General features: G+C 52.1%; 1 protein-coding gene across 1 annotated transcript in view; it reads right to left on the bottom strand.

Moving 5' to 3' along the window:
* CCDC33 (coiled-coil domain containing 33) overlaps nucleotides 1-27,302 on the bottom strand; it is a gene marked incomplete at both ends in the record, with an annotated part of 113,087 nt that overhangs the window by 63,135 nt on the left and 22,650 nt on the right. Inside the window, 2 exons of the mRNA XM_080691657.1 lie at nucleotides 3,856-3,989; nucleotides 20,780-20,943. Coding sequence (XP_080547783.1) covers nucleotides 3,856-3,989; nucleotides 20,780-20,943 — 298 coding nt within the window. The remainder of the gene's footprint in view (nucleotides 1-3,855; nucleotides 3,990-20,779; nucleotides 20,944-27,302) is intronic.

The following is a 27,302-nucleotide window of genomic DNA, read 5'->3' as shown; positions in this document are numbered from 1 at the left end:
AAGAAAGAGTGAGCTCAGAGTTAGGCCAGGGCTCAGCTGACCACCCACACTCCTAGGGGGTGAGCCAGGCAGATGCGAGAGACATTGCCAAGAGTGTGGTGCATGGGCATCTGGAGGAATCTGTGCACGCGCACACACACATATTAGAACACAGCGTGTTATAGCCCATGTGTTGCAGGTGGGGAGACTGAGGCTTAGAGGAAAAGTGATGTGCTCAAGGAATCTTTTGATGCAACCATCAAAAAAAAGTCTGCTCCAAATAAATGAAAACTAGTCTTAGCACTATGACACACACGCTACTCAGCAAATGCTTTCCCAAAAGACCTCAGTTTTCTCATAGTGGCCTGAACTCCAGGATGAATCATAAGAACACTGATGTCCTGGGACTAATCACAGTGGTCTCAGCTACTGAGCACCTGCGGTGGGCCAGGCACAGGGTGAGCTCTCCTTATTCCGGCAAAGCCCCGTCACCGTAGGTATTGCCATCTCTGCTTTTAAAATATGAGCAATGAAGCTCAGAGGGATTATGTAACTGGATAGACATCACCCAGTTAGAAATAGATGATGAGAGAGGCTGGATTTGGTGAGCTATGTGGCATCTTCCCATTCTTAGAAATCTACGACTTGAGGAGGAAGATGGGGAAAGAAAAAAGGAGAGAAGGTCAGAGAAGAATGGAAGAGGATAAAGGTGGAGGAAGAAGAAGTAAAGAAGAGGGGGGAAATGGGAACAGGAGGGTGTCTAGAGTTGTGCCTGAGGGAGACCCTTGGGGGCTTGCCTCTTCTCCTGAGGGAGAGGTTTCAGCACCAAGGACAGCGGCTTGTTCTTGGAAGCTGGGTCTCTGGGAGCGGGTTGGATGTGGGGAAGGAAACTGAGGGCTTTACTAACTATTCTCTTTTCTCACTTTTTCCACAGCACCCTAAACACACACACAGAAGGACACTTGCTAAGAACTGGCTACATGGGACCCATGTTCAAAGGGAAGAAAGGGGCACCAAAGGTCTTGAGGTTGCCTTGAAGAAAGTAAAGTAAGACAAGGGGTTTCAAGCCAGCAGACCTGGGTTCCTGCACCAAGACACTAACTTTCTCTGTGACCTTTAGCAAGTCATTTAATCTCTCTGAGCTCCATGTACCCGCTCTGCAAAAATGTTAATACTTTAAACAAACAAAAAAGAAACCTGTCCCTACCCTAGGAATGAGGGTGGAGTGTGTGTTTCAAGTTATAAAACCCCATGCAAATGTTCCTTGTGGCTATTTTCCCGCTTCCTGACCATCTGCAGCTCTCCCTATACTCACCCAGCCTTGGCAGACCCGAGAAAATTCAGCTGGGGGATTGTAACACACCTAGTGAAGGTTGCAAGCACTGAGAGGGCTGCAGCCCCTCACGCCTACTCCCCAGGGACCCCGGCTCCCCAGATCTGATTGGGCTTTGCTAAGGCCAAGCAGGAGGCAGGCGCCCTGGGTTGCCCTGACCCCTGTCTCTGGAGCTCTCCGCAGGCAGCCGGCAGATGAGCTGTAACTTGGGGGCAGTGGACAGCCATGCCTCTCGCTGTCTGCATGCTACGAACACGCTCCATCAGCTTCCTTTCTGGGCACCGTGCCCTTCCGGCCTCCCACTGCTCCCTTTGTGCAGCCAACAAGCGCTTTCTGCTGCCTGCCTGCTTTGGCCCTGACTCAGGGTCTGCAGTTCCCCTTTGCTTTTCATTAACACATCCTCGAGCCACCTCCCACCCTCCTCCTGCCTCTTGGCCTGGCCCCCATCTCCCCCACCCCCACCGCACACATCACCACAGCAACCAGTTCCAACAAGCTCCTTCAGTCTGCAGACAGGCGCCTGCCAATATCCCCAGCCTGCCCGGCAGCCCATGCTGCTGCCCACCCTCCTGTCCCTCCCACAGGTCGCCCTGCCCTCTCTGTGGCACAGATGGGCCCCGGGGCCACTGGCCTCGTAGCCTCCTTCCCTCGCTCACCCTGAATGTGCACAGCCCCAGGTCCACTCACCATAACCCCTAACCTCCTGCATGTTCACATCCAAGTGCAACACACACACACACACACACACACACACACACACTCATGCACTGCCAAGTGCACATCGCCATCCTGAGACATCCAGATACACACAGAATGCAATGTTGCAGCCAGATACACCCATGTACGCACACGCATCCAGGACACACAGACACGCACGCCTGCAGGCACAGAGAGCACGTCCTCTCACACAATCCTCCCACACCCACACGGAGCCAGCATGCAGGCATCCACAGGCATCCTGTGCAGGCAGAGGGCATGTGAGCAGATGCAGGAAATCCTACACCAATTACTCCTCCTCTTCTGTGTCATCTCAAACCATCCCCACAGTTCCACTTATCCCTTTACATACAGAAAAGAAAATCTCGGGCTTGACCTATAACTGGCCTCTTCTCCTTTGATGGAGGCTCTCCTCCACTTCCTGTCTCCCTCCCACCATCTCTGGCAGCTGGCTCTTTGCTATTTGTAAAGTAAACAAGGAGTTCTAAGACTCTGGCAAGATTTCAAGAGAAGAGTAAAGCTCGTCTGCGCAGAGAGAGCCACCTATAAGACCCCAGCCTGAGAGGCTTCTGGTCAGATGAGCCCAGGAACCTGAGTGGACACCTCTAGTCTGCACTGCCAGTGCCCCAGAGTCAGTCAGTAAGTGCACACTGCTGGGTTCCAGCCCAGGCTCATGCCTGAGAGTGCATGTCAGATGGGCTCACGTGTGGAACTCGGTGTACCATGTATGTAGACATGCCAGTATGTCTTGGTTTGAGACCCAGAGGGGATAGAGATAAGGATCCATGCTACTGACATTAATAAAAAACTAAATATGGCTGGGTGGGATGGCACATATCTGTAATCTGAGCAACTCAGTAGGCTGAGACAGGAGAATCACAAATTCTAGGTCAGCTTGGGCAACTTGGTGTCAACCTTGTCTCAAAATAAAAACTAAGCCGGGAGTGGTGGCACATGCCTATAATCCCAGTACTTGAGAGGCTGAAACAGGAGGATTGTAGGTTTGGGGTTAGCCTCAGCAATTTAGAAAGACTCTCAGTTACTTAGTGAGACCCTGTTTTAAAGTTAAAAATAAAACTGGGTTGGGGGTGTAGCTTGGAGGTAGAATGCCCTTGGGTTCAATCCCCGATACTGGGAAAGAGAGAGAGGGAGAGAGAGAGGGAGGGAAGAAGGGAGAGAAGGAGGGAGGGAGAGAGGGAGGGAAAGAGAGAGAGAGAGAGAGAGAGAGAGAGAGAGAGAGAGAGAGAGAACAAAAGAAATAAAAAGGGTTGGGACTCAGTGGTAGAGTGCTCTGGGTTTAATCTCCAGTACTAAAATGGAAGGAAGGAAGCAAGAAAGCAAGGAAGGAAGGAAAAAAGAAAAAAATTTTCAGAGAACACTGGAGCTCTGGCGAGACTGAATGCTGAGTCCCAGGCTCTGTGCCCACTGAGCGGCTGAGTGTTCTCTTCCAAGCAATGGGAGCATTGCGGCCCCTGCTGGGGGGGTGGTCACTCCCATGATCGATGTGCGGGACATGCCAGGAAGCTGTAATGTGCCATTTCAGTGGGAGACAGCAGTAATAACAACCATGAAAATAATAACAACAGTCATAAAAAAGATAAGCTTGCATTGCCTAGAAAATTCATTTATGTGGAACAATTCATTTTTCGAGCAAGCTGGGGAGATGAGGCGTGACAGTATTACGATTTTTTTTTTAAGTGCTTTTAACTGAGCCCAGGGAGGCGGATCAGGCCCTTGCGTCGGGGAGGGAGCTGCCTCTGCCTTGCGTGGCTGGTGGATCTGCGTTCACACCGCTCTGGCACACACCAGCCCCGCCCCAGCCTCACCTTCTTGTCCTATGTTCTCAGACTGGATCTCCACTTTCACTGTATCCCCCCACGCTGGGGATCTGGTGGGCTCCGAGGTCACAGAGGTGACCGCACTGGAGCTCTGTTTGTTGGCTTCCTCGGATGTGGTTTTCCTGGGGACAGAGGGCAGGGTGAGTGGAGGAGGTGTCTTGTCTGCGCACGTCCCCTCCCTGTCCAGAAATGTGGGTGAAAGAACACGCAGAGTGACCCTGTGTGGTGGCGCATGCCTGTAATCCCAGTACTTGGGAGACGGAGACAGGAGGATTGCAGGTTCGAGGCCAGCCTCTTCAACTTAAGGAGATCCTGTTTTTTTTTTTTAAAAAAAAGTCTGGGGGTATAGTGCAGGGGAGAATGCTCCTGATTCAATCCCCAGTACCAAGAAGAAGAAAAAGGAGGAGGAAAGGGAGGAGGGCAAGAAGGAAGAGGAGAAGGAGGAGGAGGAAAAAGGGGGAGGAGGATATGGAGAGCTCCCCCCCCCACACACACACTCATGTCATCCCTCATCCCTCACCCAGCAGACACCAGGTCCTCCCCTCGGCTGCCCTTCTTGCCCGGCGACCACACCGCCCCTGGCCACTGCTGAGGCCTTCACTTAGACTCAGGCCCCAGACACTGTGCCTGTCCTGGCTTCCTGTACCTTGCCAGGCAGGGTTCCCATCAGGTGCGTGCATGTGGGACCCTCCTCCTGGCCTGAGCCTCTAGGTTGTCAGTGGGAAGAAGCCTCTGGATAGTGCAACCACGCGGTGCGCCAGGCTGTCTCCTCCTCTAGCCTCCAACTCTTTAACCTTCTGGTTCAGGTCTCCAGGGCCTTGGGCTGGTCACCTGTAGCTGGCCCAGGGGCAGCAGTGAGGGCTTTCTGACTTTAGGCATTCCCAGGCTGTGGGGCCAGGCTGCCGGGGTGAGGCAGGGAGGGGCCTGCGTCTGTATCCCCGTGCAGGTTGTGGGAAAGTGGATGTGATCCTGAGGTTCTGAGCTGGCAGAGGGCTCAGGGGGAGAGCTGGTGCTCCTGGTGTTGAAGATGGCATTCTGGTTATCCTGCAGGGGCTGTGAGCAGTGCAATAGGGGGTGAGGAGCCCTCCCCACCCCAGAGCCACAGCAGGGGATACACCACGCTCTTCCTCACCAGCCCTTAGCCCGCCCTCAAAGGCCCCAAAGGGAATGTGGAACAGGCCAGGGGCCCCAGAAACTCAGACCAAATCTGCCCCTTGAGTCAGCAGCACCAACTCTGGCCCCTCTTGGCCCAGCTGCACCTCTCCTCCAGCAAGCCCCTGGGACTCCTGCCCCTCCCCCACGCTCTGCCTCTGTCCTTCAGGCTCCTGTCTTAGTCCCATTACCAAGCTCTAGGAGGCAACTGAGGCCCCTGCTGGTCTTGGAGAGAGGCTGAGACACAGTGATTCTCACAGGCCTCGGCCACACCACCTGTGTCCCCAATAACTGTGAGCTGTGTGACTTTGAGCAAGGTACTTAGCCTCCCTGTGCTTTATCTCCTTCATCAGTAGAATGGGGATAATTACGGTCCCCATCCTGCAGAGTCTCCGTGGGAGTGAAATGGACTAACACATGCAGTGCTTGGCACATCCTTAAGTATCATGCAAGTGTTACTAATTATTATTACTTTTGTTGTGTTTTTTTTTGTTGTTATTTGTTTGTTTTTTGCAGTGCTGGGGATGGAACCCAGAGCTTTGTATGTGCTCTACCAGGAGCTACAGTCCATCTCTATTATTACTTATATTACTTTAAATTATTTATTATTGTTATTTTAACATATTTATTTATGTATGTATCTTTGTGGAACCTAGGAGCATTCTACCTCTGAGCTACACTCCCAGCCTTTTCTTATTTTTTGTGTTCAGACAGGGTCTCACTAGGTTTCTGAGGGTCTTGCTAATTTGTTGAGACTTGTCTCAAGCCTGTGATTCTCCTGTCTCAGTCTCCCCGGTACTGGGATTACAGGTGTGTGCCACCATGCCCGTCTTATTACTTTTAATTAGTAATATGTTAGTAAAATATAATTACTCATTACTAACTCATAGCACTGAAGATCTTAGCCTCAGAGACCCTCCTTTGACCCTGGGGTGGTTGTCCCTTGGATTATTTATTTATTTATTTTTGTTGTGCAGGGAATTGAACCCAGAATCATTTTACTTCTGTGCTACACCCTAGCTCTATTTTATTTATTTATTTATTTATTTATTTATTTATTTTTATTCATTTATTGGCACTGGGGATTGAACTCAGGGGTGTTCTACCTCTAAGCTTTACCCCTGGCCCTATCTTTTTAGTTTTTTTTTAATTGGTGCATTGCAGTCATACATCTTAACAGGGTACAAACTGGAAGAGGCATACATGCACACAACACTCATTTAGCCCTTCTCTTATTTTCTAGTGTGAAACAGGGTCTCACTGAATTGCTGAGGCTGGCTGCAAACCTGCAGTCCTCCTGTCTCAGCCTCCCAAGTACTGGGATTACAGGTGTGCTTCACTGTGCCCAGCTCCCTGGTCTGGTTTCTTTCCATCATGACCCAACTCTGGGTCTACACTGGAGGTCTCTGGCCACCCTGGCTGAAGCGGGAAATCTTGGGGAGAGCACAGAGACCCGGGCTTGGGAGATGAGAGACCTGGGGTTTGAGCCCGTGCTTATCCCAGCACGGGCCTCTCCCCTTCTATAGCTAGTGCCAGCCAGGGAGGGAGTTACGAGCCCTGGAAAGAAAGCTGTCATGCTCTTAGCAAACAAGAGGCCCCAGTGCACTTTATTTCCTCATTTATGATGCAAAATAACATGGGTGTTTCACAAAGGGATTTCAACACACACACACACACACACACACACACACACACACACACACGAGCGCAACCTGAGCAGAGGGATGGAGCTCAACTGCCTCCTCCCTGGTCCCTTCCTCCGGCTCCAGCTCTGTGACTGAGGGGTGCAGTGCATGCCCCTCTTCACATCATCTTGGGTCTGGCTCTCTGCCCCTTGCCAAAGTCAGAGACCTCAGCGCTCAGGGCCCCCTTCTGCCCACCTCCGTGACCTCATGGCCTCCCCACCAGGGAGCTGGAGAAGGCAGAGGAGCGGCCGAGGGGTGGACGTGCTGAGGGAGCAGGAGGAGGGAGGTAGTCCTTCTGCACCCCAGATGTCACAAAATGACTCCAAATATGGCTCCTGCCTGTACTGGTCCCCGGGATCCTCAAGTGTGCACAAAGACCCAAAGGAGCGAGGTCACAGCCAGTGTCCTGCCAGGAATCATGACAGTGCTCTCTGGCCTTCTGTCCTCTTTCCCTCTGTGGACCCCGCCCCTCTTCTTCTCCACAGGAGCCCCCAGAGCTGCTGGCAGGAGCAACTGCAGGGGGGAAAAGACTGGACTATCTTCTCAGGACAAGAAGGAGTTAAATCTCCATCCACCCCAACAAAGACACCAAAGAGTTGGTCGGGACTAGGTGAGCTAGATGGAGGGGGGAGGGAGAGGCCCCCTGGGGAGGGGGAGGCTTTTAGCAGGTGGAGGAGGCTGTCAGGGTAATGGTTTTTCCTGGCACCACGGACTCCTCTGGGCCTTGATGCGATTCTAGAAACTGAAGGGCAGGGGTGGGGTGGGGGCTCCGATTCCCCACAGAATGGGAGCAGAGGACCAGCTCACTCTCTGCTCCCTGCCCCCATTCTGCACCCCCAACCACACACGTGGCTGAGTTCTAGTTCCTAGTGCAGCCTCAGGGCCTCCGGGGGCCTCTCCAAGACCTATATCTCTGCAAGCTATCTGCGAGAACTGAGACTCCTTCCTCCCTGTCCCCAAAGTCCAGCTCTAAGGCCTGGCGCCAGGCAGTCAAGGGCAGGAGGAGCTAAGGGTGGTGGTGTCTGCTGTCTGGGCTCCAACTGGGGTTGGGCTCAGAGGCTGGGTACTGACAGCCCTGGGCCCCAAGCTGCGGGAAGATGTCATTCACCACCCCGCCCTCGCAGGGCACCGGAAGGGTGTGAGTGCTTCTGATAAACTCCAGTCCCCATGCTGTGATCCCTGGGGCTCCCACCCCAGCTGGGGGTGAGCGGCCAGGCCCAAGCACAGCTGTGAGTGGGAGGGGATGAGAACAAATTTGCTTTCCTTCCTTCAGGTCATGACTAAGGGAAAATGCAACGTCTGGTTCCCAGGGGCACTAGAAAAGCATGGGTCATTGATGGAGAGAGAGGAGCTTGGGAGCCATCAGGACACACACACACACACACACACACACACACACACACACACACTACCCCCAGGGTGTACCATGATGTGATCCATCCTTACTACCCTGCCTCTGAAGTCTTCTGTTCCTACCTGAGCCACCTGCCTGCTGGGCCTCTTGGCCTCCCTCTCCCCTTAGAGTTACTGTCCAGGTCTTGCTTCCCCCCAAGCAGGGCTCTGGAAGGACGCAGGTGGTCTGGCTTCACCTGAGCGCCAGTACCAGCACAGTCACCAGCCAAGCAAGGAGAAGGACAGGCCTCGATTCAGGTCTATTCTGGCTGCTGGGGTCCTGGCTGGGCAGTGTCCAGGAGGATGGGAAAGAGCGGAGGGATGACCCAGCAACCCAGTGAAGAACCCAGGGAAGCAGGCAGGCAATGTCCACAGGATGGATAAAAATAGACTTTTATCATTATTATTATTACTATGACGATGACAACGACGACGTGGCACTGGGGACCGAGCCCAGCGGCATTCTACCTCTGAGCCACACTCCCAGTTCCATTTTTATTTTATTTTCTATTTTGAAACAGGGTTTGCTAAGTCGCTGGGGGGAGGATCTCATTAAGTTGCTGAGGCTGGCCTCGAACCTGCAATCCTCCTATCTCAGGCTCCCAAGGACTGAGATTACAGGTGTACACCACCTTGCCCAGCTAGGACTGGCTGTTAGATGAAGGGACAGTGGGACAAGCCCTCGTATCTTCAGCCTGGGCCGAGCTCCTCTGGGAATACTGGGCAAGAAGTCGTGCCCAGAGGCTCCTCAAAGAGGAGAGTCGGGTCTGAAGCCCCCTTCTCGCCTCGCCCACTCCACCAGACACAGTCTGTCAGCAACGCCCCATTCCACGTGTTCCCCCAGCTGTGCCGAGAGCGGGCAGCTGGTCCTCTTGGGCTCTGAGCTCTCGGGAGGGAGGCTGCCACTTAAGGCTCAGTAGGGCTGTTATTCTCACCAGAATGATAGGCTCTCATCCTGGGTTTCATTTATTAATTGGACTCTAATGAACCATCACTAATTGTTGATGGTGCTACAACTCTACAGGCGGGCTTGGGTTTGTGGAATGACTCTGGGGCATGGGTGGGGGGGTGGGTACAAACTAGGGGCCAGGGCCCTCCCCTCCGCCTTGGGCCTGGCTCCTCCCCCTGCAGGGAGTGGGAGGGGGGGCACATCCCAAGGAACCCTGAGATTCCAAGGAACTCAGGTAAAGGCAAAAATCTTTGATAAAAGCCAGGCATTGTGGTGCACATTTGTAATCCCAGAAGGCTGAGACAGGAGGGTCACAGGTTTCTAGCCAGCCTCAGCTACTCAGTGAGGACCTCCACAACTTAGTGAGAACTTTTTTCAAAAGAAAGAATAAAAAGTTGGGGCTGGGGGTATAGCTTGGAGGTAGAATACCCCTAGGTTCCACCCCCAGTACCGCAAAAAAAAAAAAAAAAAAAAATCTTTGAAAAACAAGGAGGCTGCTCCTCCACCCCATCCCTACCCACACTGCTCCAGTGGTTCTTGGGGGAGCGCTTCATGGGCAGCACACACTCTTCATTCCCACCTGCAACTCCCAGGGAGACAGGCAAGGCAGGGGCACCTCTCCCCCCCCATATGGATCTGGAGACAACCACAGCCATGGAGTTTGGGGCTGGTACAGTTAGTTAGAGTCAGGTTGCTGTATGAGGGACATCCTCACAATCCTCACACCTTCTCCCCTCTCCTGGAAAGATTTTCTTGTTTTCCAAAGATCCCTTTTCCCTCTGTTTAAGGCTAGGGACAGCGCAGGGCCAAGAGGAGCCCCCTGCCTGCACCGTCTGCCAGTCTGTGGAGCGCCTCACCGTGACCTCTCCTGTGGTATAACTGGTCAGGGTCCTTGGGAACCATCTTTTTAGGGGAGAGAGGAGAGGCCACTGTTGGTCAATGCTAAGGCTCTATCAGGATGCACTGACATCCACTTGGCAAGGTGCAGGTCTGGGTGGGACCACTTCGGAGGTCTCTCCATGGCTTAGCATCCTCTCGACACATCAGTCAGGTTGAACTCTTCTGAGCATCAGCTTTGCGAGGGAGGAATGGAGGCCAGACACCATGATGAACTTTCCGACCTGAGAAAGATTCTTCTGATTTCTGCATCATTCTGATTTTAATACTGCCCTAACTACAATGGTGTTCGGTCCAAGTTCTGAGGTTTGGGGTATCCCCTTGCCCTTTCCCAAGAGCCCAGCCTCTCTGAGGGGTCCTGACGCCCAAGTGTGGGGACTGGAGCCTACTCAGCTGCCCTTTCGAGAGACTGTGGGCAAAAGACAACCAAGTGGGGATAGTGTTAGCTGTGTGTTCCCTTCCCATACCCCCACTACTAGACTGTGAGCACCCTAGGGTGTCCAGGGTGACCTGTCTGAACACTGAAGGAGCTCAGTTACCAGCTCCCAGCCTGGGCACAGTGGAGCCAGCCAGTGTTTGTTGAGGAAGAGTGATAGATTGTGGGAAAGGACCTGGAGACAGAGGCATCCCGTCCCTCGCTGCTCTGCGGGGCAGTCCCCCCTGCATTCTGGGATCCCACTTTGTACTGTGGAATCTCTTCTGCACTGCCCTGGAAGAGCTCTCAGCTGGGAGGGTGTTCAGATCCCAATGTCTGTCCCAATAGCATGTCCCCAAAGGAGCCTGGCATGGTGATACACGCTTGTAATCCCAGCATTTGGGAGGCTGAGACAGGAGGATGGCAGTTTGTGGACAGCCGCAGCTACTTAGTGAGGCCCTTTGCAACTCAGTGAGATCCTGTTTCCAAATAAAGAATAAAAAATAAGGCTGGGGGTATAGTTTGGAGGTAGAATGCCCCTGGGTTCCATCCCAGACCACACACACACACACACACACACACACACACACACACACACACAAGAATGTCCCCAAAGGGTGGAAGCAGAGCCCTACTGTGGGGACCAGGAATCTCCAAGGCCTAGGCCCTGAGAACCTTAGTCCAGCCTGGGTCCTGGCCTCTCTGACCCAGTCCAAGGCCTCATGGCTGGATCCTGGTTCTGGTCTGCTGGCCACATGGGCCATCCTGTGAGCCCCAGCCACGGTCCTGGGCTGGTCTCTGGGCCATTGCTCCCTCAGCACCCCAGCACACAGAGCACTTCCCTCAGGCCCCAAGCTGTCTGGAAAGTCTGACAAGGAGTGACACGAGAGGACAGAGTCACACCCACCACTTTGGTGTGGGAGCAGGGAAGGGGAGTCCACCGTCTGTCCTCCTAGGGATAAATCCCACAGCCTCTCGAGCATTCCCAGGCCAATCAGGCTGGAGGCCAGAGAGATGGATCAGCTCTGGGCTCATGGGTTATATACTCAAGAGTCCTGGCTTCTGGCTCCACTGCTACTGGCTGGGAAGCTTGTCCCCCAAACACCCTGCACCTGGCTCTTCCCTGGAGGGTGCTCTGTATCTCATAGGTTCCAGGTGGAGCCCCAGGATGGGGGATGGCGGAGTGAGAGGGTCAATGGGGAAAGGTTGAGCCCAAAGTAGACATGCACATTGGCAGGGGGCTCAGGGGAGAGGACCCAGGGGTTCTAAAGTTTTACAATGCAGGTGAAGGGAAACTTGGGGTAGGGAAGAAAATGAATCCCACAGCAGAGAGTTCAGAGACAAGGGAGGGAGTGAGGAGGGGATCCTAAAAGCAAGAAGAGAGGGGCCTCAAGAAGGGGGATGCTGCATACCTATAATTCCAGTTATTAGAGACTGAGACTGGAGGATTATAAGTTTGAGGCCAGCCTTAAGCAACTTAGCAAGACCCTATTTCAAAAGAAAAAAATAAGAAGGGCTAGGGATGTAGCTCAGAGGTAGAATGCTCTCTGTTCCATCCCTAGCACCAAAAAAGAAAAAAAGAAAGAAAAAAAAAAAAAGAAAAAGAAGAATGAGATCACTGAGCCTGAGTTTGGATCCAGGTTCAGGAGGAGACAATGAGGGGCCATTGTAGAGGTCTTAACTGACCAGAGCTGTTTAGCCTATATGCAAAAACTGGCAATGTCACACAGAAATCACAAGCCAAGGCCCATCCTCCAAGCTAGAAATCAGCAGGAGGAGACTGGCGGCCTGTGCTGCTGCTGGGGGCCCCGTGGGTTGCCAGTCTACTCTTATTGCACCAGCTGACTCCAGGGTTTATGCAAGTGGAGGGGCGCTGACTGTGTTGACTCTGGCATGCCTGGCCGCATGTGGCTCCTCCTAATAGAAGCTTCCGGGTGTGGGGGGCGGGAGAGGGCAACAAAAACCAGCTCAACACAAGGGCAGGGGCAGCTGAGCTGGGCCCCCGAGGCCGGCCTCTGCCTGTGGCCTCCCTCGCCTTTGCTAGATGCTAGACCATGTGGCACCTGCCCTGAAGCCCGCAGAGGCCGGGCAGGCGCAGAGGGAAGCCAGGCAAAGCCTAGGAAGGACCAAGCTCCTGGCTGCTCCTCATTTCTGGAGACAGAGGAGCCCTGGCAGGCTCTCTGCACAGGCTCAGGAATAAGCAGAGGGCACAGCCTTGTGTGTACCATGAGGAAGGCACTGGGAGGCCCCTGCCTGCCTTTGGCCCGCCATCTCCCTGGGCACACTTCTTCTCTCGGTCAGCATTGTTCTCTGGGCTGCTCCTTAGGAGTCCGGTGCCCTGTGGCATTGCCCTCGTGCTTTTGGGGTCTGAATATGTATTACAGGCATGAGAAGACCTTAGGGGCCCTGGGTGGAGGCAATGTGGGAACATCTGGAAAGCATCCTGGTAACTTCCATCTGGCCAGGGGTCTCAGGCCAGCTTTCCTTCAGCCATGGACACCAGCTGTGTTTACAGCTCTGAGACACAGGGAAGTTCTCACTGAACAAAAATTCTGAGGCTCTGAGCCTCCAGGGGCCGGAGCCATATGGAGCAGGTGTGGGCAGGAATTCAGGCCACAGGGCTGGGGCCCTGTTGGGGTCCTGCAGGGGTGACAGATTCTTGGGCCCCACCCAGGGCCTGGTCCCGTACCCCATCTCTTTCCCCTGCTGGCAAGAAGGCGGCTTGGCCTCTGCCTGAGCCAGTGGTCAGATGGCAACCGTTGTCTTTATTTGCTCTACTCTGAGGTCAGCCATGTGTCCCCAGACCGGGCTCCTTGGGACTCAGCCTCTGTGGCCATCGCATGGGGATATGCAACCTGTCTCCCTGGGCTGCTCTATTAAAGCCAGAGCGCATGGGGAACCGAGTTCTCAGTGAGCTTCCAGTGGAACATAATTAGCAAAAAGGGACTGCTTTATTCCTGGGACTGTCTCACGAGCACTGTCACTATTGTTAGTTTTGCTGAGCCCAATCCTCTGGCTGCTGAGACAAATATCATCTGTGAGTCATGCTGGACTCTGCCTTCTCCACCCAGATCTCTGCCCTCAGGGGGCCTTTGGCTAAAGAGGAAAGGGAGGTCCAGACCCCAGGAGGGGTCTCCAGATCGGTCACTGTCTCTCTCTAGTAGTCTGGGTCAGGGTCCTGATGCCAGTGGCTCTCTTCCAAGAGGGGCAACCACTGAGTGAAAGACCAAGGCTGGGAGTAAGGCAGAAAGAACTTTTGGAGTTTGGAATTCTGGGTTCTCTCTTGGATATTTACTAGTTATGGGTCCTTGGGTGAGACATGGAAATGTCTGAGCCTTGGGAACCTTGCTGGTAAAATGGGGATAAATTATACCCAGCTTATAAGACTGGGTAATAAATGATATGAAACATACATGCATATGTGTGTACATACACTCCCGGCACCTTTGCCAGGTATGTGGTAGGCACTCCTTTTAATTTCCCTCTCACCAGGGCCTCCAACCATTTTCCTACTTTAAATATCCTCTCCAATAGTCACCAAGATCAGGGCTCAGACTGTGACCAGGTCAGATTCAGTGGAGCCAGGGTCAGGGCTTTCAGGCTTACAATAAAACCCCAAGGTAGCCAGGCATGGTGGTGGCGCACACTCACAATCCCCGGGCTTGGGAGGCAGAGACAGGAGGATCGCACAGGTTCGAAGCCAGCCTCTCTGGCTTAAGAGACCCTGTTTCCAAATTTAAAAAAAAAAAAAAAAATATATATATATATATATATATATATATATATATATATATATATATATTAGGTCTGGGAGTTTAGCCCGGAGGTAGAAGGGTTTCCAGGAACCCCAGTGCCACCAAAAAACAAAAAAAACAGGAAAAAAAAAACCAACCAAGGTCCTTGGCATATGGCTCTGACTGGCCTGATCCGAGCCAAGCCCACCCAAATGCACAGAGGAGGCAGCACGCCCCTCCCGGGGCCACCTCTGTTTCCGCTCATTAGCTGTGGGCAGCAGGTAGCCAGAGTGGCAACTGCCAACCTTGGCAGCCCTTCTGCCAGCCTTTGGCCAGGGGTCAGAACCCACAGGTGGTCTCCCACACCTTTCTTGCCCACTGGGCCATCCCCCCACCCCCACACCTGTCAGTGCCTTCCTGGTCCCTGCTGTGCTCTGGCTGGCAGATCTGTGCCAGGCTGGGAGACAGGCGTTCAACAGTGGTCAGGCTACAGGGGCTCCAGCCTGGGCTTGGGCGCTGACCCAGCAGACCTGGGTGTGGCATCTGTCTCAGGTGGCACAGCTGGGGCTCTAAAAAACTAAGACTAGTTCCTAGTCCAGAGCACAAGTCAGGCAGGCAAAGCCGACATCCTGGCCATGGGAAGACTGAGGTCAGAGGGATGATGTATTAGTTAGCTTTTGCATGGCTGCCATCAAAATATCTAACAAGAACAACTTGGAAGAGGACAGGTTTATTTGGCTCAGGGTTTCAGAGATTCAGTCCATGGCAGTCTGGCCTCAGGGATGGCAGAGGAAAGCTGCTCCGTTCATGGAAGCTGGAAGCCAAGACAAAGACCGGAAGAGGCTACAGACAGCTCTAAGGCCACACCCCTAGGACCCACCTCCAGCCATGCCACTCTAAATCTTACTGCACTGAGGACCGTGCATTCAACATATACGCTTTTTTTTTTTTTTTTTTGTACTGGGAATTGAACACAGGGGCATTCTACCTCTGATTTATACACTCATCCCTTTTTTATTTTTTATTTTGAAACAGGGTCTTATATTCAACAATTATTTATTGCCATACGATAGTGAGCAAAATAGACCTGGTGGTTGCTCATGAAACTAGTGGGGCCAGTGTGGAGGGTGGGGGAGTGCTGGCGAAAGGACGTGGATAATCTCGTCAAAGCAGCCGCAACGCTGCAAAAGCGCACAGTCCCACGAAAGCATGTGATGGACAGTGTTGGTCTGGGACATGAGGGAGGAGGTGATAACTGATCAAAGAGGGGAATGTTCTGGGAAAGGGAGGGCACGGAGGCCTGCGGTGCCCCCAGGCCTTCTCAGAACTGGGAGATGTCCTGGGTGGTTGGAGCAAAGAGAAGGAAGAGAGGGGTCATGATACCGGGAAGTGAAAGCGGCCAGCGAAAACCAGACCATGCTGGGCTTGGAGTCTTCATTCATTCGTTCATTCATTCATTCATTCATTCATTCATTGGCACTGGGGATTGAATCCAGGGGCATTTTAACTCCAAGATATACCTATTAATTAATTAATTAATTAATTAATTAATCAGTGCTAGGGATTGAACCCAAGGGCATTGTACTTCTGAGCTATACCCCCAGCCCTATTTTATTTTATTCTTTTACTTTGAAACACGGTCTCATTAAGTTGCAGAGGGGCTGAGTAAGTTGTCGAGGCTGGCTGCAAACCTGCAATCCTCCTCCGTCTCCCAAGTAGGGGGAGTGTGTCAACAGGCCCAGCTCTATTTTATTTTTTACTTTGAAACAGATTCCTGCTAAATCGCAGAGGGCCTTGCTAAGTTGCCGAGGCTGGCATGGAACTGTCGATCCTCTGTCTCAGCCTCTCAAGTGTTAAGATTGCAGGCGTGCGCCAGCACGTCTGGCTTCAATTGCCCACTTCTTAACTGGGTTAGTTGTTCTTTTAGTGTTAAGTCTTTTATGTTCTTTGTATAATCTAGATATTAGTCCTCTAGCAGGGCAGTATCTGGCAAAGAGCTCTCATTCTGTAGGTTCTCTCTTTAGACTCTTGATGATTTCCTTTGCTGAAAAGAAACTTAATTGAATGTCATCCCACTTATTAATGTTTTAGTTTCCTGAGCTTGGGGGGAGTCTTATTGAGGAAGTTTCTACCAGTGCCTATGTGTCAGGGTGGTGGTCCTATGCCCCCCTCTTAATTTCAAAGTCTCTGGTCTAATTTTCTAATTTTCAGGTCTTTGATCCACCTTGAGTTAACTCCTGTGCAGAGTGAGAGGTTGGAGTTTAATTTCATTTTTCTACAAATGGATAACCAGTTTCCCCAATACCATTTATTAAAAAGGCTGTCTTTTCTAAGATTTACATTTTCAGCACCTTTGTTGAAAATCAATGGGCTATTAACTATATCTTCTATTCTGTTCTATTGGTCTATGTCTGTTTTTGTTACTATAGCTCTATAGTATAATTTGAAGTCAGATATTTTGATACCTCCTGCATGGCTCTTACTGCTGAGAACTGGTTTGGCTATTCTGAGTCTTGTTTTTCCATATGAAATTTACTACTGATTTTTCTAGCTCTGCGAAGAAAGAAATTAGTAGTTTAATAGAGATTGTATTGAATCTGTAGGTCACTTTTGATAGAATGATCGTTTTGATACTATTTATTCTGTGTATGCAAGAGCACAGATCTTTCCGTCTTCTAAGATCAATTTCTTTCTTTAGTGTTTTATAATTTTCATTGTAGACTTGGTTAAATTTATACCTAGGGATTTTTTTTAGGTTACTGTGAATGGAATTATTTTCTGGATTCCTTTTTCAGTGGATTCATGGTTGACTTATAGGAAAGCTATTGGTTTTTGCAGATTGACGTCGTATTCTACCACTTTGAATTTAGTAATCAGCTCTTGAAATCTTTCGGTTGAGGGTTTTGGGGGTCTTCTAAATATAGGATCACATCATCTGCAAGTAAAGATAATTTCCTTTTATTTATTTATTTTTGTGGTACTGGGGATGGAACCAGAGGCATTTTACCCCTGAGCTACACTCCCAGCCCTATTTTTTTATTCTTTATTTTTAAAACAGGGCCTCACTAAATAGCTGAGGCTGTCTGCGAGCCACAAGCCTCCTATCTCAGCCTCCCAAATGCTGGGATTACAAACGCGCCCCACCACACCCGGCTTGCAAGCAAAGATAATTTCAGTTCTTTTCATATTTATTGCAGTCTGCATTCATCTTATAACAGGAAGTTTTTTCCTTTGATCAATATCTTTTCATCTCTGCCAACCCCAGTTCCCAGCAACTACCATTCTATTCTCTGCTTCTCTGGGTTTAAGTAAGATGTTATTTTAAGTGAGGGCATACAGTTCTTGTATTTCCGTGTGTGGCTTATTTTATTTAGCATAATGTCTTCCAATGGCTAAAATGAGATATATAAATCTCATTTTCTTTACCATCCCTTGGCCGATGAACACTTAGGTTGCTTCCTTATCTCAGCTACTGTAACTATTGTCACAATAAACATGAGTGTACAGTTGTCTCTGTTACGCTGATGTCATTTCCTTTGATATATATCCAGAAGTGGGGCTGATGAATCATATGGTAGTTTTATTATTTGTTTGTTTGTTTATTTATTTTGCAGAACTGGGGATTGAACCCAAGGGCATTCTAAGTTGCTGAGAGCCTCACTAAGTAGCTGAGGCTGGCCTCAAACTGGGATCCTTCTGTATCAGCCTCCCAAGTACTGGGATTATAAGCATACGCCACCACGTCCAGCTCAGTAGTTTTATTTTTACTTTTTTTTTTTCGGTACTGAGGATTGAACCAGAAGCATTCTACCTCTGAGCTATGACTCCAGACCTTTTTATTTTTAATTTTGAAACAAGGTCTTACTAAGTTGCTAAGGATCTCACTAAGTTGCTGAGACTGGCCTCCAACTGTAATCCTTCTGTTTTATCCTCCCAAGTACTGGGGTTACAGGTCTGCACCACAGTGCATGGCTTTATTTTTAATTTTTTTAGAAACCTCCATATTGTCTTCCATAATGGTGTGTGTGTGTGTGTGTGTGTGTGTGTGTGTGTGTGTTACTGGGGATGGAACCCAAGGGCTTTCTACCTCCAGGATACACTCCCAAACCTGTTTTATATTTTATTTGAAAACAGGGTCTCACTAAGTAGCTGAGGCTGGCTTCGAACCTATGCGATCTTCCTGTCTCAGCCTCCCAAGTACTGGGATTACAAGCATGCGCCACCATGCCTGGCTTCCATAGTGGTTTTTACCAACTTGCATACCCAGCAACAGGGTCTAAGGACTTTTTCCCCCACATCCTCGCAACACTTGTTGCTTTTTGTCTTTTTGATAAAAGCCATCTTAACGGGTATGAGGTGGTACCTGTCAAGATGTTTTTATGCATGTGTGGAGGGCACGAGGAATTAAACCCAGGGGCATTCTACCTCTGAGCTACACCCCCAGTCTATTTTTTATTTGGAAACAGAGTCTCCCTAGGTTACAGAGGCTGACCACAAACCTGTGATCCTCCTGTCTCAGCCTCCCAAGCACAGGTATTCCAGGTGTGCGCCTCCACATCTGGCTTCCTGTGTTGATTCTTATTTCCCTGGTAATTAGTGATGACGAGCACCTTTTCATAAACTTAGCCACTTGTATGTCTTTTTTAGGAAAAAAATGTCTACTTGGGTTCTTTCGCCTATTTTTTAAAGTCAGGTTGTTTTTCTGCTGTTGAGTTTATGAATTTCTCGTGTATTTTGGATATTAACTCGTTATTAGATATACGGTTTGCAAAGATCTTCTCCATTCCATAGGCTGCTTTCTCCTTCTGTTGATTGTTTTCCTTTGCAGGGCAGAACTTTTTAACTTGCTGTTGTCCCACTTGGTTGTGTTTGCTTTTATTGCTTGTACTTTTGGTGTCAAATCTACAGCGGAATCATTGCCAAGCCCAATGTAAAGAGCTTTCCCTTGTTTTCTTCTAGGGGTTTTATAGTTTCAGATTTTCCATTTAAATATTTATATTTTTTGAAAGCACTGAAATATTCATCATGAGAAACATGAGAACTTGAGTGGGCTTTCTTATGTCAACTGTATGCTTGGCTACATGTTAGGACATCAAAAAACTTTCCAGGGTCTAGGGCTTCTAAAGGTCCAGGTCCTCCCTCTGGGCTTTGTGCCTGGGGCTGGGGGCTGGCACTGAAAGCCACCTTCAGGTCCTGACAGCTGGGCCGGGTTCTCAAACCCCTCCCTTTGCCTTTCATTTGCATCTCATTAGCACCACCTCGAGCTGGTGGCAGCTCTGGGACACAGGGTGAAGCCTGCTCCTCCCCGCCCCACAGGCTGCAGCCACCAGGAGGGCATAGGCCGGGTGCACCCAGCTTTCCGCTCCCCCACCCAGGCTCCGCTGGTCTAGGCTCCCACCGCCCCTCCCCCGGCGGGTCGTTCCCATGGCAACGGGGTGATGGCGCAGGGTTGCGGTGCCTGGTGCTTGCGGAGGAGCGAGGCGGCCACCCAGTTTCCCGCCCCGCTGCGGCTGCCGCTGCCTCTGCCGCCCAGGCTGGATCGGTGACAGGCAGGGCCTCAATTTCCCGAGATGATCGGCGATAATTGGTTTATGGAAATAGCTGAAGGGAGAAGAGAAGCTCCCGCCAAGCCTGCTCTCTGCCACCTGTCCTTCCCTCACCGCGGAAATGGATGTGGAGGAGGGGAAGGCGGGAGGAGGAGCTGGGCAGGCGCAAATGGGCTTGGGAGGCCAGCAAGGGCCGCCTTTCACACGTTGGTCTCCAGCGCATCATCTGCCCAATTCTCCCTCCAGGTGTTTACCTCCATGGGCCCTCAGTGTGTTCAGGCCTGCATCAGCAGCATTGGTGGAGAAATGGAGATTGAGACTTGGGGCCCCATGGGGAAGCCCCAGCACAGGAATCGAATTTATACAAAGTATTTCAGACCAGTGTTGCCCAGGCTGCGAGGCTCCAGAGGAGGGAGAGCTCAACCAGAGCAAGGCTTTACAGGTGGGATTGCGGCCAGGTGGGAGGTGGGGCGGGAAGAGAGTTGGGTAGACACTTCCTAAAAGGAAATGTGGGCTGTGTGCTGGGGCTCAGTGATCTTCCAGCAGTGACGGGAGGTGTACCGTAGCTTGGTGAGGGGCCAGGGGCACAGTGTCTACAAAGGGAGAAGCCCCTTGGAGGGGTCCCTGCAAGGTGCTCACAATAAACACTGAGCAAATGTCCCCCCTCCTGGACACTTGCTGCTGGACTTCAGGGAGAAGTGAGGCCCAGGCCCTGGACACCAGGCTTGGGAAGTGGGTACTGACAGCAGAGGGCTGGGGGGCAACTATGGGGTGCATTAAAGGGCCAGAGGCCCCACGATAGCAACAACTAGAGAGATGCCCTGGGAGAGAGAAAGGACAGGAAGGGGGACCTGCGGCGTCTCTTAGGCCATCATACCAGGGCCCTGCCCCCTCAGGTCCAGCCGTGGCCAACCCAGTGTGCCTGGTTGTAGGATCCAGAAGTGGCCCTCTGGACCCCTTGGCACCCTTCCTTCCCCAGCCCTGTGGGCAGCTGCCACACAGCAGGGAAACACCAGAGCCCGTGGCCCTGTGAGACTTCTCTGGGTGTCACAGTCCCCAAATCTTTGGGTGCTCACTCTCCTGGTTTCTGCTCACGGCCCTGGTGCCCCCACCCCTCATGCCACCCTCCCCCAGCTACTTACACTATCACATAGGGCCACGGCTCGGAGCCATCCTGGCAGCTGGGAAGGTTTGTTGCTCTGTGTAGAGTGACCGAAACGGTCTCCTTATTAGAGGGAGACAGGTGGCCGATGTCGGACGCTGGGCTCTGGGAGGTGTCCAGGGGCTCTTCCGGCCCCTCAGTGACCTGTGGGGAGAGCCAGGACTGAGTGGCCTCTGCCTGTGTGCTACTTCCTCGGCGCTCCCCGCCAGGCGGCTGTCTCCCGCCCGCATTCCAGAACTACAGGACAGTCACCGTGAAGCCCGCTTTCCCTCTGTCCCACCCCGTGTCCCTCAGTGCTTCTCTTACCTCTTCCCTGCCCCTGGCTGTGTCCCCTCCTGCATCAGGAGCCAGGCCACCTCCTTCCTTCCTTCCTTCCTTCCTTCCTTCCTTCCTTCCTTCCTTCCTTCCTTCCTTCTCCATGTGTGTTGGACCCAGGGGCATTCTACCTCTGGGCTTCATCTCCAACCTGCAGTCCTCCTGCCTCAGCCTCCCAAATACTCGAATTCCAGGCACTAGCCATTGCTTCTAGAGGCGGGAGCTTTCTGAGGCCAGAGGAGGAGGCAGAGCTGGATGTTTGCGGGGGAATTAACGCTGTAGGGTGGGGATGTGGGGCTGTTGTGGCTTGGGGGTGCCCTGGTCCTCCCTCTGCTCCGGCTGGCTGGCTGACCTCCGCTCCTAGTACCTGGAGTGGACCCAGCTGACCCAGACTAACCCCTGCTAGGACACCCATCCTGTCTCCCCTCCTGATGACTCAGAGCACCAGCTGATGTGAGGGGCCATGGAGGGGCCTTTCTGGCCCTCAGAGAGGAAGATGGCGCTCCTCAGGTTGAGATAGGGCCTGAAGTGCTGGCCCATCTGTCTGAAAAGCTCAGCCTATTAGACCCTGCATTCTAGGGCAGGCCCTAGTGGGGTGGGGGAAGGGCAGTGTCCTAGTACCCAGAGGGGACACAGGACTGGGCTCTGCTGGGCTGGGCCTAAACAACTCCTGTGTGCACTGCCAGCCAGGGCCACTGCGGGGTCAGCACAACCATGCTCTCAAAGCGGGCCTCCCAGCGGGACAATGAGCCCAGACACTGCCTTGGGCTTTGGGTGATGGGTCCTGGGCACCATGCCACCCTCCTGGCTTCTGAAAGACTCGGGCTTTCAGACAGGAACAGGGAAGGGCCCAGTGCCTGAGGCTCTGCTCAGCCCGAGGACTCTTAGGGATGCCACTTCATTCAGGTCTCAGGACCCCAAGGGGAGCCACAGCTCTCTGCAGCTGCCCCTGGAGGTCAGCAGTCTGAAGGTCAACTCCTGACCCCTCTTCAACCTTCTCTCCTGGCGCTCTGCCCCAGCTGGGCTAATGGCGACTCCCTTCTTCTAGTTGTCCAAGCCTCAAACCTCGGAGTCCTCCCGATTCCTTTCCCTCCTCCACATCCCTCATCCAACCGGTCATCAGCGCATCCCGCCAGCTCTCCCTTATGCCAGCTCTAGACTCTCATTCCTTCCCATCTCCGGGGCAAGCGCTGGGGTTCAGAGGCCCCACATCTGCTCTGGGTCCTCCTTGCTGGTTCCTTCCTGCCCTGCACGCTGCAGCCAGAGGGCTCCTTGCACGTTGGCCTCACTCCTCTGCTTCCAATCCTGCCATAGGTTTCCCTGAGTGGGGCTCCGCAGGACCTGGCCTCGTCCTGGGCCCTCCCCCCCACTCTGCTCCGGCCACATGGGCCTCCCAGCTGTTTCTTGACTGCACCAAACTCGCCCTGCCTCCCAGCCTTTGGCATGGATGTTTCCTCTGCTTGGACGGCTCTTTCCAACTGTCACCAGGACTGTCTGTCCTCCCTGCGCCTTCTCTTTCCTTTGGCTTTCCTGGTGGGGCTAACAAGATGACTCATTAGGAGGTGAGAACACCTCCCACTACACACACACACACACACACACACACACACACACACACACACACACGCCTGGCAGGATGTCACCATCTGCAGAGGTGTTGATGAGTCCCTCCCTCCTGCCAGCCCCGGCTGGGGGAGGGGAAGGAACCCCGGCCAGATGGAGGGTGAGGGGAAGCAGCACAGCCCACTGCCTCCCCTCACAGGTCAGACGTGCTTCCCAGAGGCCCATCCTCACTGCATGCCACCAGGAGCTGCTCAGACCCTGGTTTGGTGGACAGGCGCAGGACCAGAGCCTGCTAGCTTCCAGAGCGCTCCGCCTCGATCATGGAGCACTCTGTGGCACCTCTCTGGTCCCTCTACCTGCCAAGACAGGGATTGTCTGAAATGGTCTATGAGGTGACTTTTGCCGTGGTCGGTAGGCCTCAGATTCCTGCAGAGGCTGGAGAGGTGCCTGCGCCCCTCCCACCCTAGTCGCTCTGAGGGTCTGTTGCTCTGAGGGGGTGTTAGAGGTGAAGGCCCAGAGGCACAGCAGTGATCTGAAGTCTGGACCTGACTCCCCGGCAGCCCCAGAGCCCAGCTGGGCCTCTAACAGCCCGGGAGCTATGCCGCCCTCTCTCCCGCCCTCCATGCCGCCCCAGTGCAGAGGGTTTGGCCAGCGCTGCTCACGTTTCACTTCCAGGCTGGAGGCCAGCTGCCAGGCTGGCACCTCCTGCTGAGGCCTACGGGCATGTGCCTGCTGGGCAGGCTGGGCCCAGGGTGAGGACTGCTGCGGGGATGGCGGCAGGGCCACCAGCCTTCTGTCTTCTCCTCATTCCTTCCTCCCTCTGCAGAAATGTCCCTGCATCAGACCCGGTGTCCTCTGCCTGGCCCCTCCTCTGGCCAGCACTGAGGACTTTAAGAGGGGGCAGGAAACGCACACGTGGGGTGACAGTGGGGGAGTGAGCTGTGGGTGCAAAGCCCCCCAGGTCTCAGGCTGTGCGGACCCGTGTGTGTGTCGGGTGGGCCTGGGGCAGAATTCATTTGCCCTGAATGTCTGCTCCAGCCGGGGTGCAGAGCGGAGCACACGCCCTGAGCTTCTCAGGCTCCCCAGTGGCTCAGCGGCCCGCACTGCTGGGGCAGAGATCAGCATGAGGTAGGAGAAGAAATAAACAGGTAGGAAGAAGACAGAAAGGACGGACAAGTAAATAGATGAGCCACATGCCAAGGAGGGGAATGAGGTAGAAATAAAAGAAAGGAGACAAACAGGGAAGGAAAGGGGGCCTGCAGATTTAAATCTAAAGCCCCATGACCACCCTCCCTTTCACTCTGAAGGCCTGCTTGAAAAAAATATATATATATACACATACACACATACATACATGTGTACATAAAATAAAATACATGATATATATTATATATATAAAAAATAAAATACATGATATGTATTTTATATATATAATTATATACATTATATATAAAATTATACATATTTTATATATAAAATTATACATATTTTATATATAAAATTATAATATATATATTGCCATCCTGGGAATTGAATTCAGGGGCATTCTGCCTCTGAGGCTAGCTACACTCCCAGTCCTATTTATTCTGTATTCTGAAACGGGGTTTCTCTAAGTTGCTGAGGCCCTCGCCTAATTTCTGAGGCTGGCCTGGAACCTTCGATTCTCCTGTCTCCGCTTCCCAGGTTCTGATATTACAGGTGTGCACTACCACGCCTGGCTTTCAAGCCCGGATTCTTAAAAGGCCCAGTAAATCTTAGAGTACCATAAGCCCAGTTTATTGGTGCCTGTATATTTTGTTACATTACAGAATATATTTTAGTGTGATCAAAGAAGTCTAGAGAATTAGTGTTCAAAGCCCAAAGATATGGGTACAGGCTAAATGTTTATCCATCAACCGGAAAACATCAGCCTGAAGATTCTGAGCAGGACCAGCCGCCACCTCTGCCCTGCAGGCCATGAGCGGAGGGATGGAGCAGCAGACTGGCACCACCCCACCCCACCCCCACGCTCACCCTTTACAAAGCTCCCTACAAGACCGGGCGCCTCCAGAAGCGTCTCTCCCTTACTCTGGAGGTGGCCTACATTCTCACTGGAATGTGTACCTCTTGCTTCTCCAAATAAACCTGCCAGTAGCGCTACTCTTCATCTGAGAAATTCTTTCCCAGCCCACACCTGTGCCATGACAGCTTTAATATAAAAGCTTAGTGCTAAAGTTCCTCTTATCCTTACTCTCTAAACGTTAGTTCTTTGTCCCAGGCTTATCTCTCCACATTCCTAGGAAATCTAAAGTTAACCAAAGCCAGACATAGTGGTGCACGCTAATAATCCCAGCATTCGGGAGGATGAGACGGGAGGATGGCTGTTCGAGGGCAGCCTCGGCTACTTAGTGAGGCCCTTTGCAACTCAGTGAGACCCTGATTCAAAATAAAGAACAAAAAAATAGGGTTGGGGGTGCAGCTCGGAGGTAGAATGCCCCTGGATTCCATCCCCAGTACTGCAAAAAACAAAAAAATAAAGTTGCCCGAAGAAACTATCACTGCTCTATGCACTGTTAACAAGACAGATACAGTATCTTGCAAAGCCTATAATCTGGAGACTCTCCAGCTTATCCAAGATGGAGACCACCGTCAGCCTGATGATCAGGTAAATGACCCCTATGAACTGGTGTGATCACCTGCCGGAGGCCATCGTCTCACACCTTCCGTGCCCATCCTTCACCAACTTTCCTTTAAAAGGAGAGCCATGAACTCCCCGAATGCAGCTCCACTCTGGAGATGGACTGCACTCCCCCTCAAATATACATTTCCTGTTTTCCTAAATGTCTTTGACTGGCACGTGCTGAAATTCTGTCCCATCCCATGAGCCAACAACCCTGGCGGGCCTGAGTCGTGTCCTCCTCTTCCCCACTGGGAACTTCTCTGGACCAGACGCAGAATCAACCCTTTTCAACCCTTTTCCCAGTGACAAGCAGGCGGCTTTTCCAGCAGGGGTTTGGGCTGCTCCCTATGCAGGCCAAGCAGCCTGCAGGTGGCAGATGGGTGTAAGTACTGAGCCGCTGACTTCTAGCACAGAGCTACCCCGCAGCTTCAAAGCCTCGCTCCCATGCCTTGCTGCCCCAGACAGGCAGGCCTGCTCTCCTGACCCAGCATCAGCCTGCAGCTGTCCTAGGCACCAGGGACTCTCTGTCACTCAAGACATTTTTGGAAGGGTGGTGGAAAGGGAGGAGTCAGGGGCCACCCAGTAAGAGGCCAGGACTGGCAGTAAAGGAGTTAATGGCCCATCCAATTCAGCTGCCATGGGTGAGAAGGAGCTTAAATTGGTGCTGGTGGGGAGAGGGACAGAAGGAGACCTCCTCCTCCCAGAAATCTAGGAGACCTGCGAAGCTCAGAAGCCCAGGCTTCTATTCTAGAAGGCTCTGCATCTGGAAGCCACAGTAGCTGGAAAGGCTCTGGGGACCCTCAGAAGGGTCGTATAGCTTTTCACATTACCAGACTCCACTGAGCCATTTTTTTTTTTGAGGGGGGGAGCTAGGTATTGAGCCCAAGGGCATTCCACCTCCGAGCTACACCTCTAGCCCTTTTTACTTTTTATTTTGAAACTGGGTCTTGCTAAATAGCTGAGGCTGGCCTTGAATCTTCCATCCTCCTTGTCTCAGCCTCCCAAGTACTGGGATTACAGGTGTGTGCCACTGTGCCTGGCTTTCCCTGGGCCTTTGAGTTAAAGTGGTCCTTTATGTTGTTTGCAGTTTCAGCATCTGAACTTGCCCGGGTGTTAGAAGGCTGGTATTAGAAGGCAGGTCCAGTGAGGAAATGGGAGACGAGTGAAGACCCTTCACAAAGCCGGGTGTGGTAGCGCACACTTGTAATCCTACTATTCTGGAGGCTGAGACCTGAGGATCGTGGTCCACGGACAGCCTCAGCTACTTAGTGAGGCCCTCTGCAACTCAGTGAGACCCGGATTCAAAATAAAGAATAAAATATAGGGCAGCGGGTGTAGCTTGGAGGTCTAGTGCCCCTGGGTTCCATCCCCATACATGCAAAAAAAAAAAAAGGAAAGAAAACCCTTCACAAAGCTGAGCTAGTGGGGCAGGGGTGGGCCTGGAGCAGGGTGTGTGGTCCCATGACCTGAGGCTTCTCTCCTGACCAAGCTGCTTTAGGTGTAGGGCTCCTTCTCTGGGCCACGGTGACTACCTCTGGGCTTATAACATGAGCGCTCATGGGTAGTAAGAGGTGGTAGCATCTGAGGCAGAAGACTTTTTTTTTTTTTTGGACTGGGGATTGAACTCAGGGGCATTCTACCTCTGAGCTACACTCTAGCCTTTTTATTTTGAAACAAGGTCTTGCTAAGCTGCTGAGACTGCCCTCAAGCTTGTGATGCTCCTATCTTAGCCTCCCAAGTACTGGGATTGCAGGCGTGGGCCACTACACCCAGCTTAGGAGGGCTTTTTGAAAAGACGATACAGGGCTGGGGTTAGCTCATTGGCAGGGAGCTTGCCGTGTGTGTGTGTGTGTGTGTGTGTGTGTGTGTGTGTGTGTGTGTGACTCTGGGTTCCATCCCCAGCACCAAGGAAAAAACAAAAAGACACATAAGAAGCCATTAATAAAAAACAATAGGTTGAATATAT

This window comes from Muscardinus avellanarius, assembly GCF_963383645.1.
Source record: "Muscardinus avellanarius genome assembly, chromosome: 3".
Taxonomy (NCBI): Eukaryota; Metazoa; Chordata; class Mammalia; order Rodentia; family Gliridae; genus Muscardinus; species Muscardinus avellanarius.
This window is presented reverse-complemented; position numbering and strand designations above follow the sequence as displayed.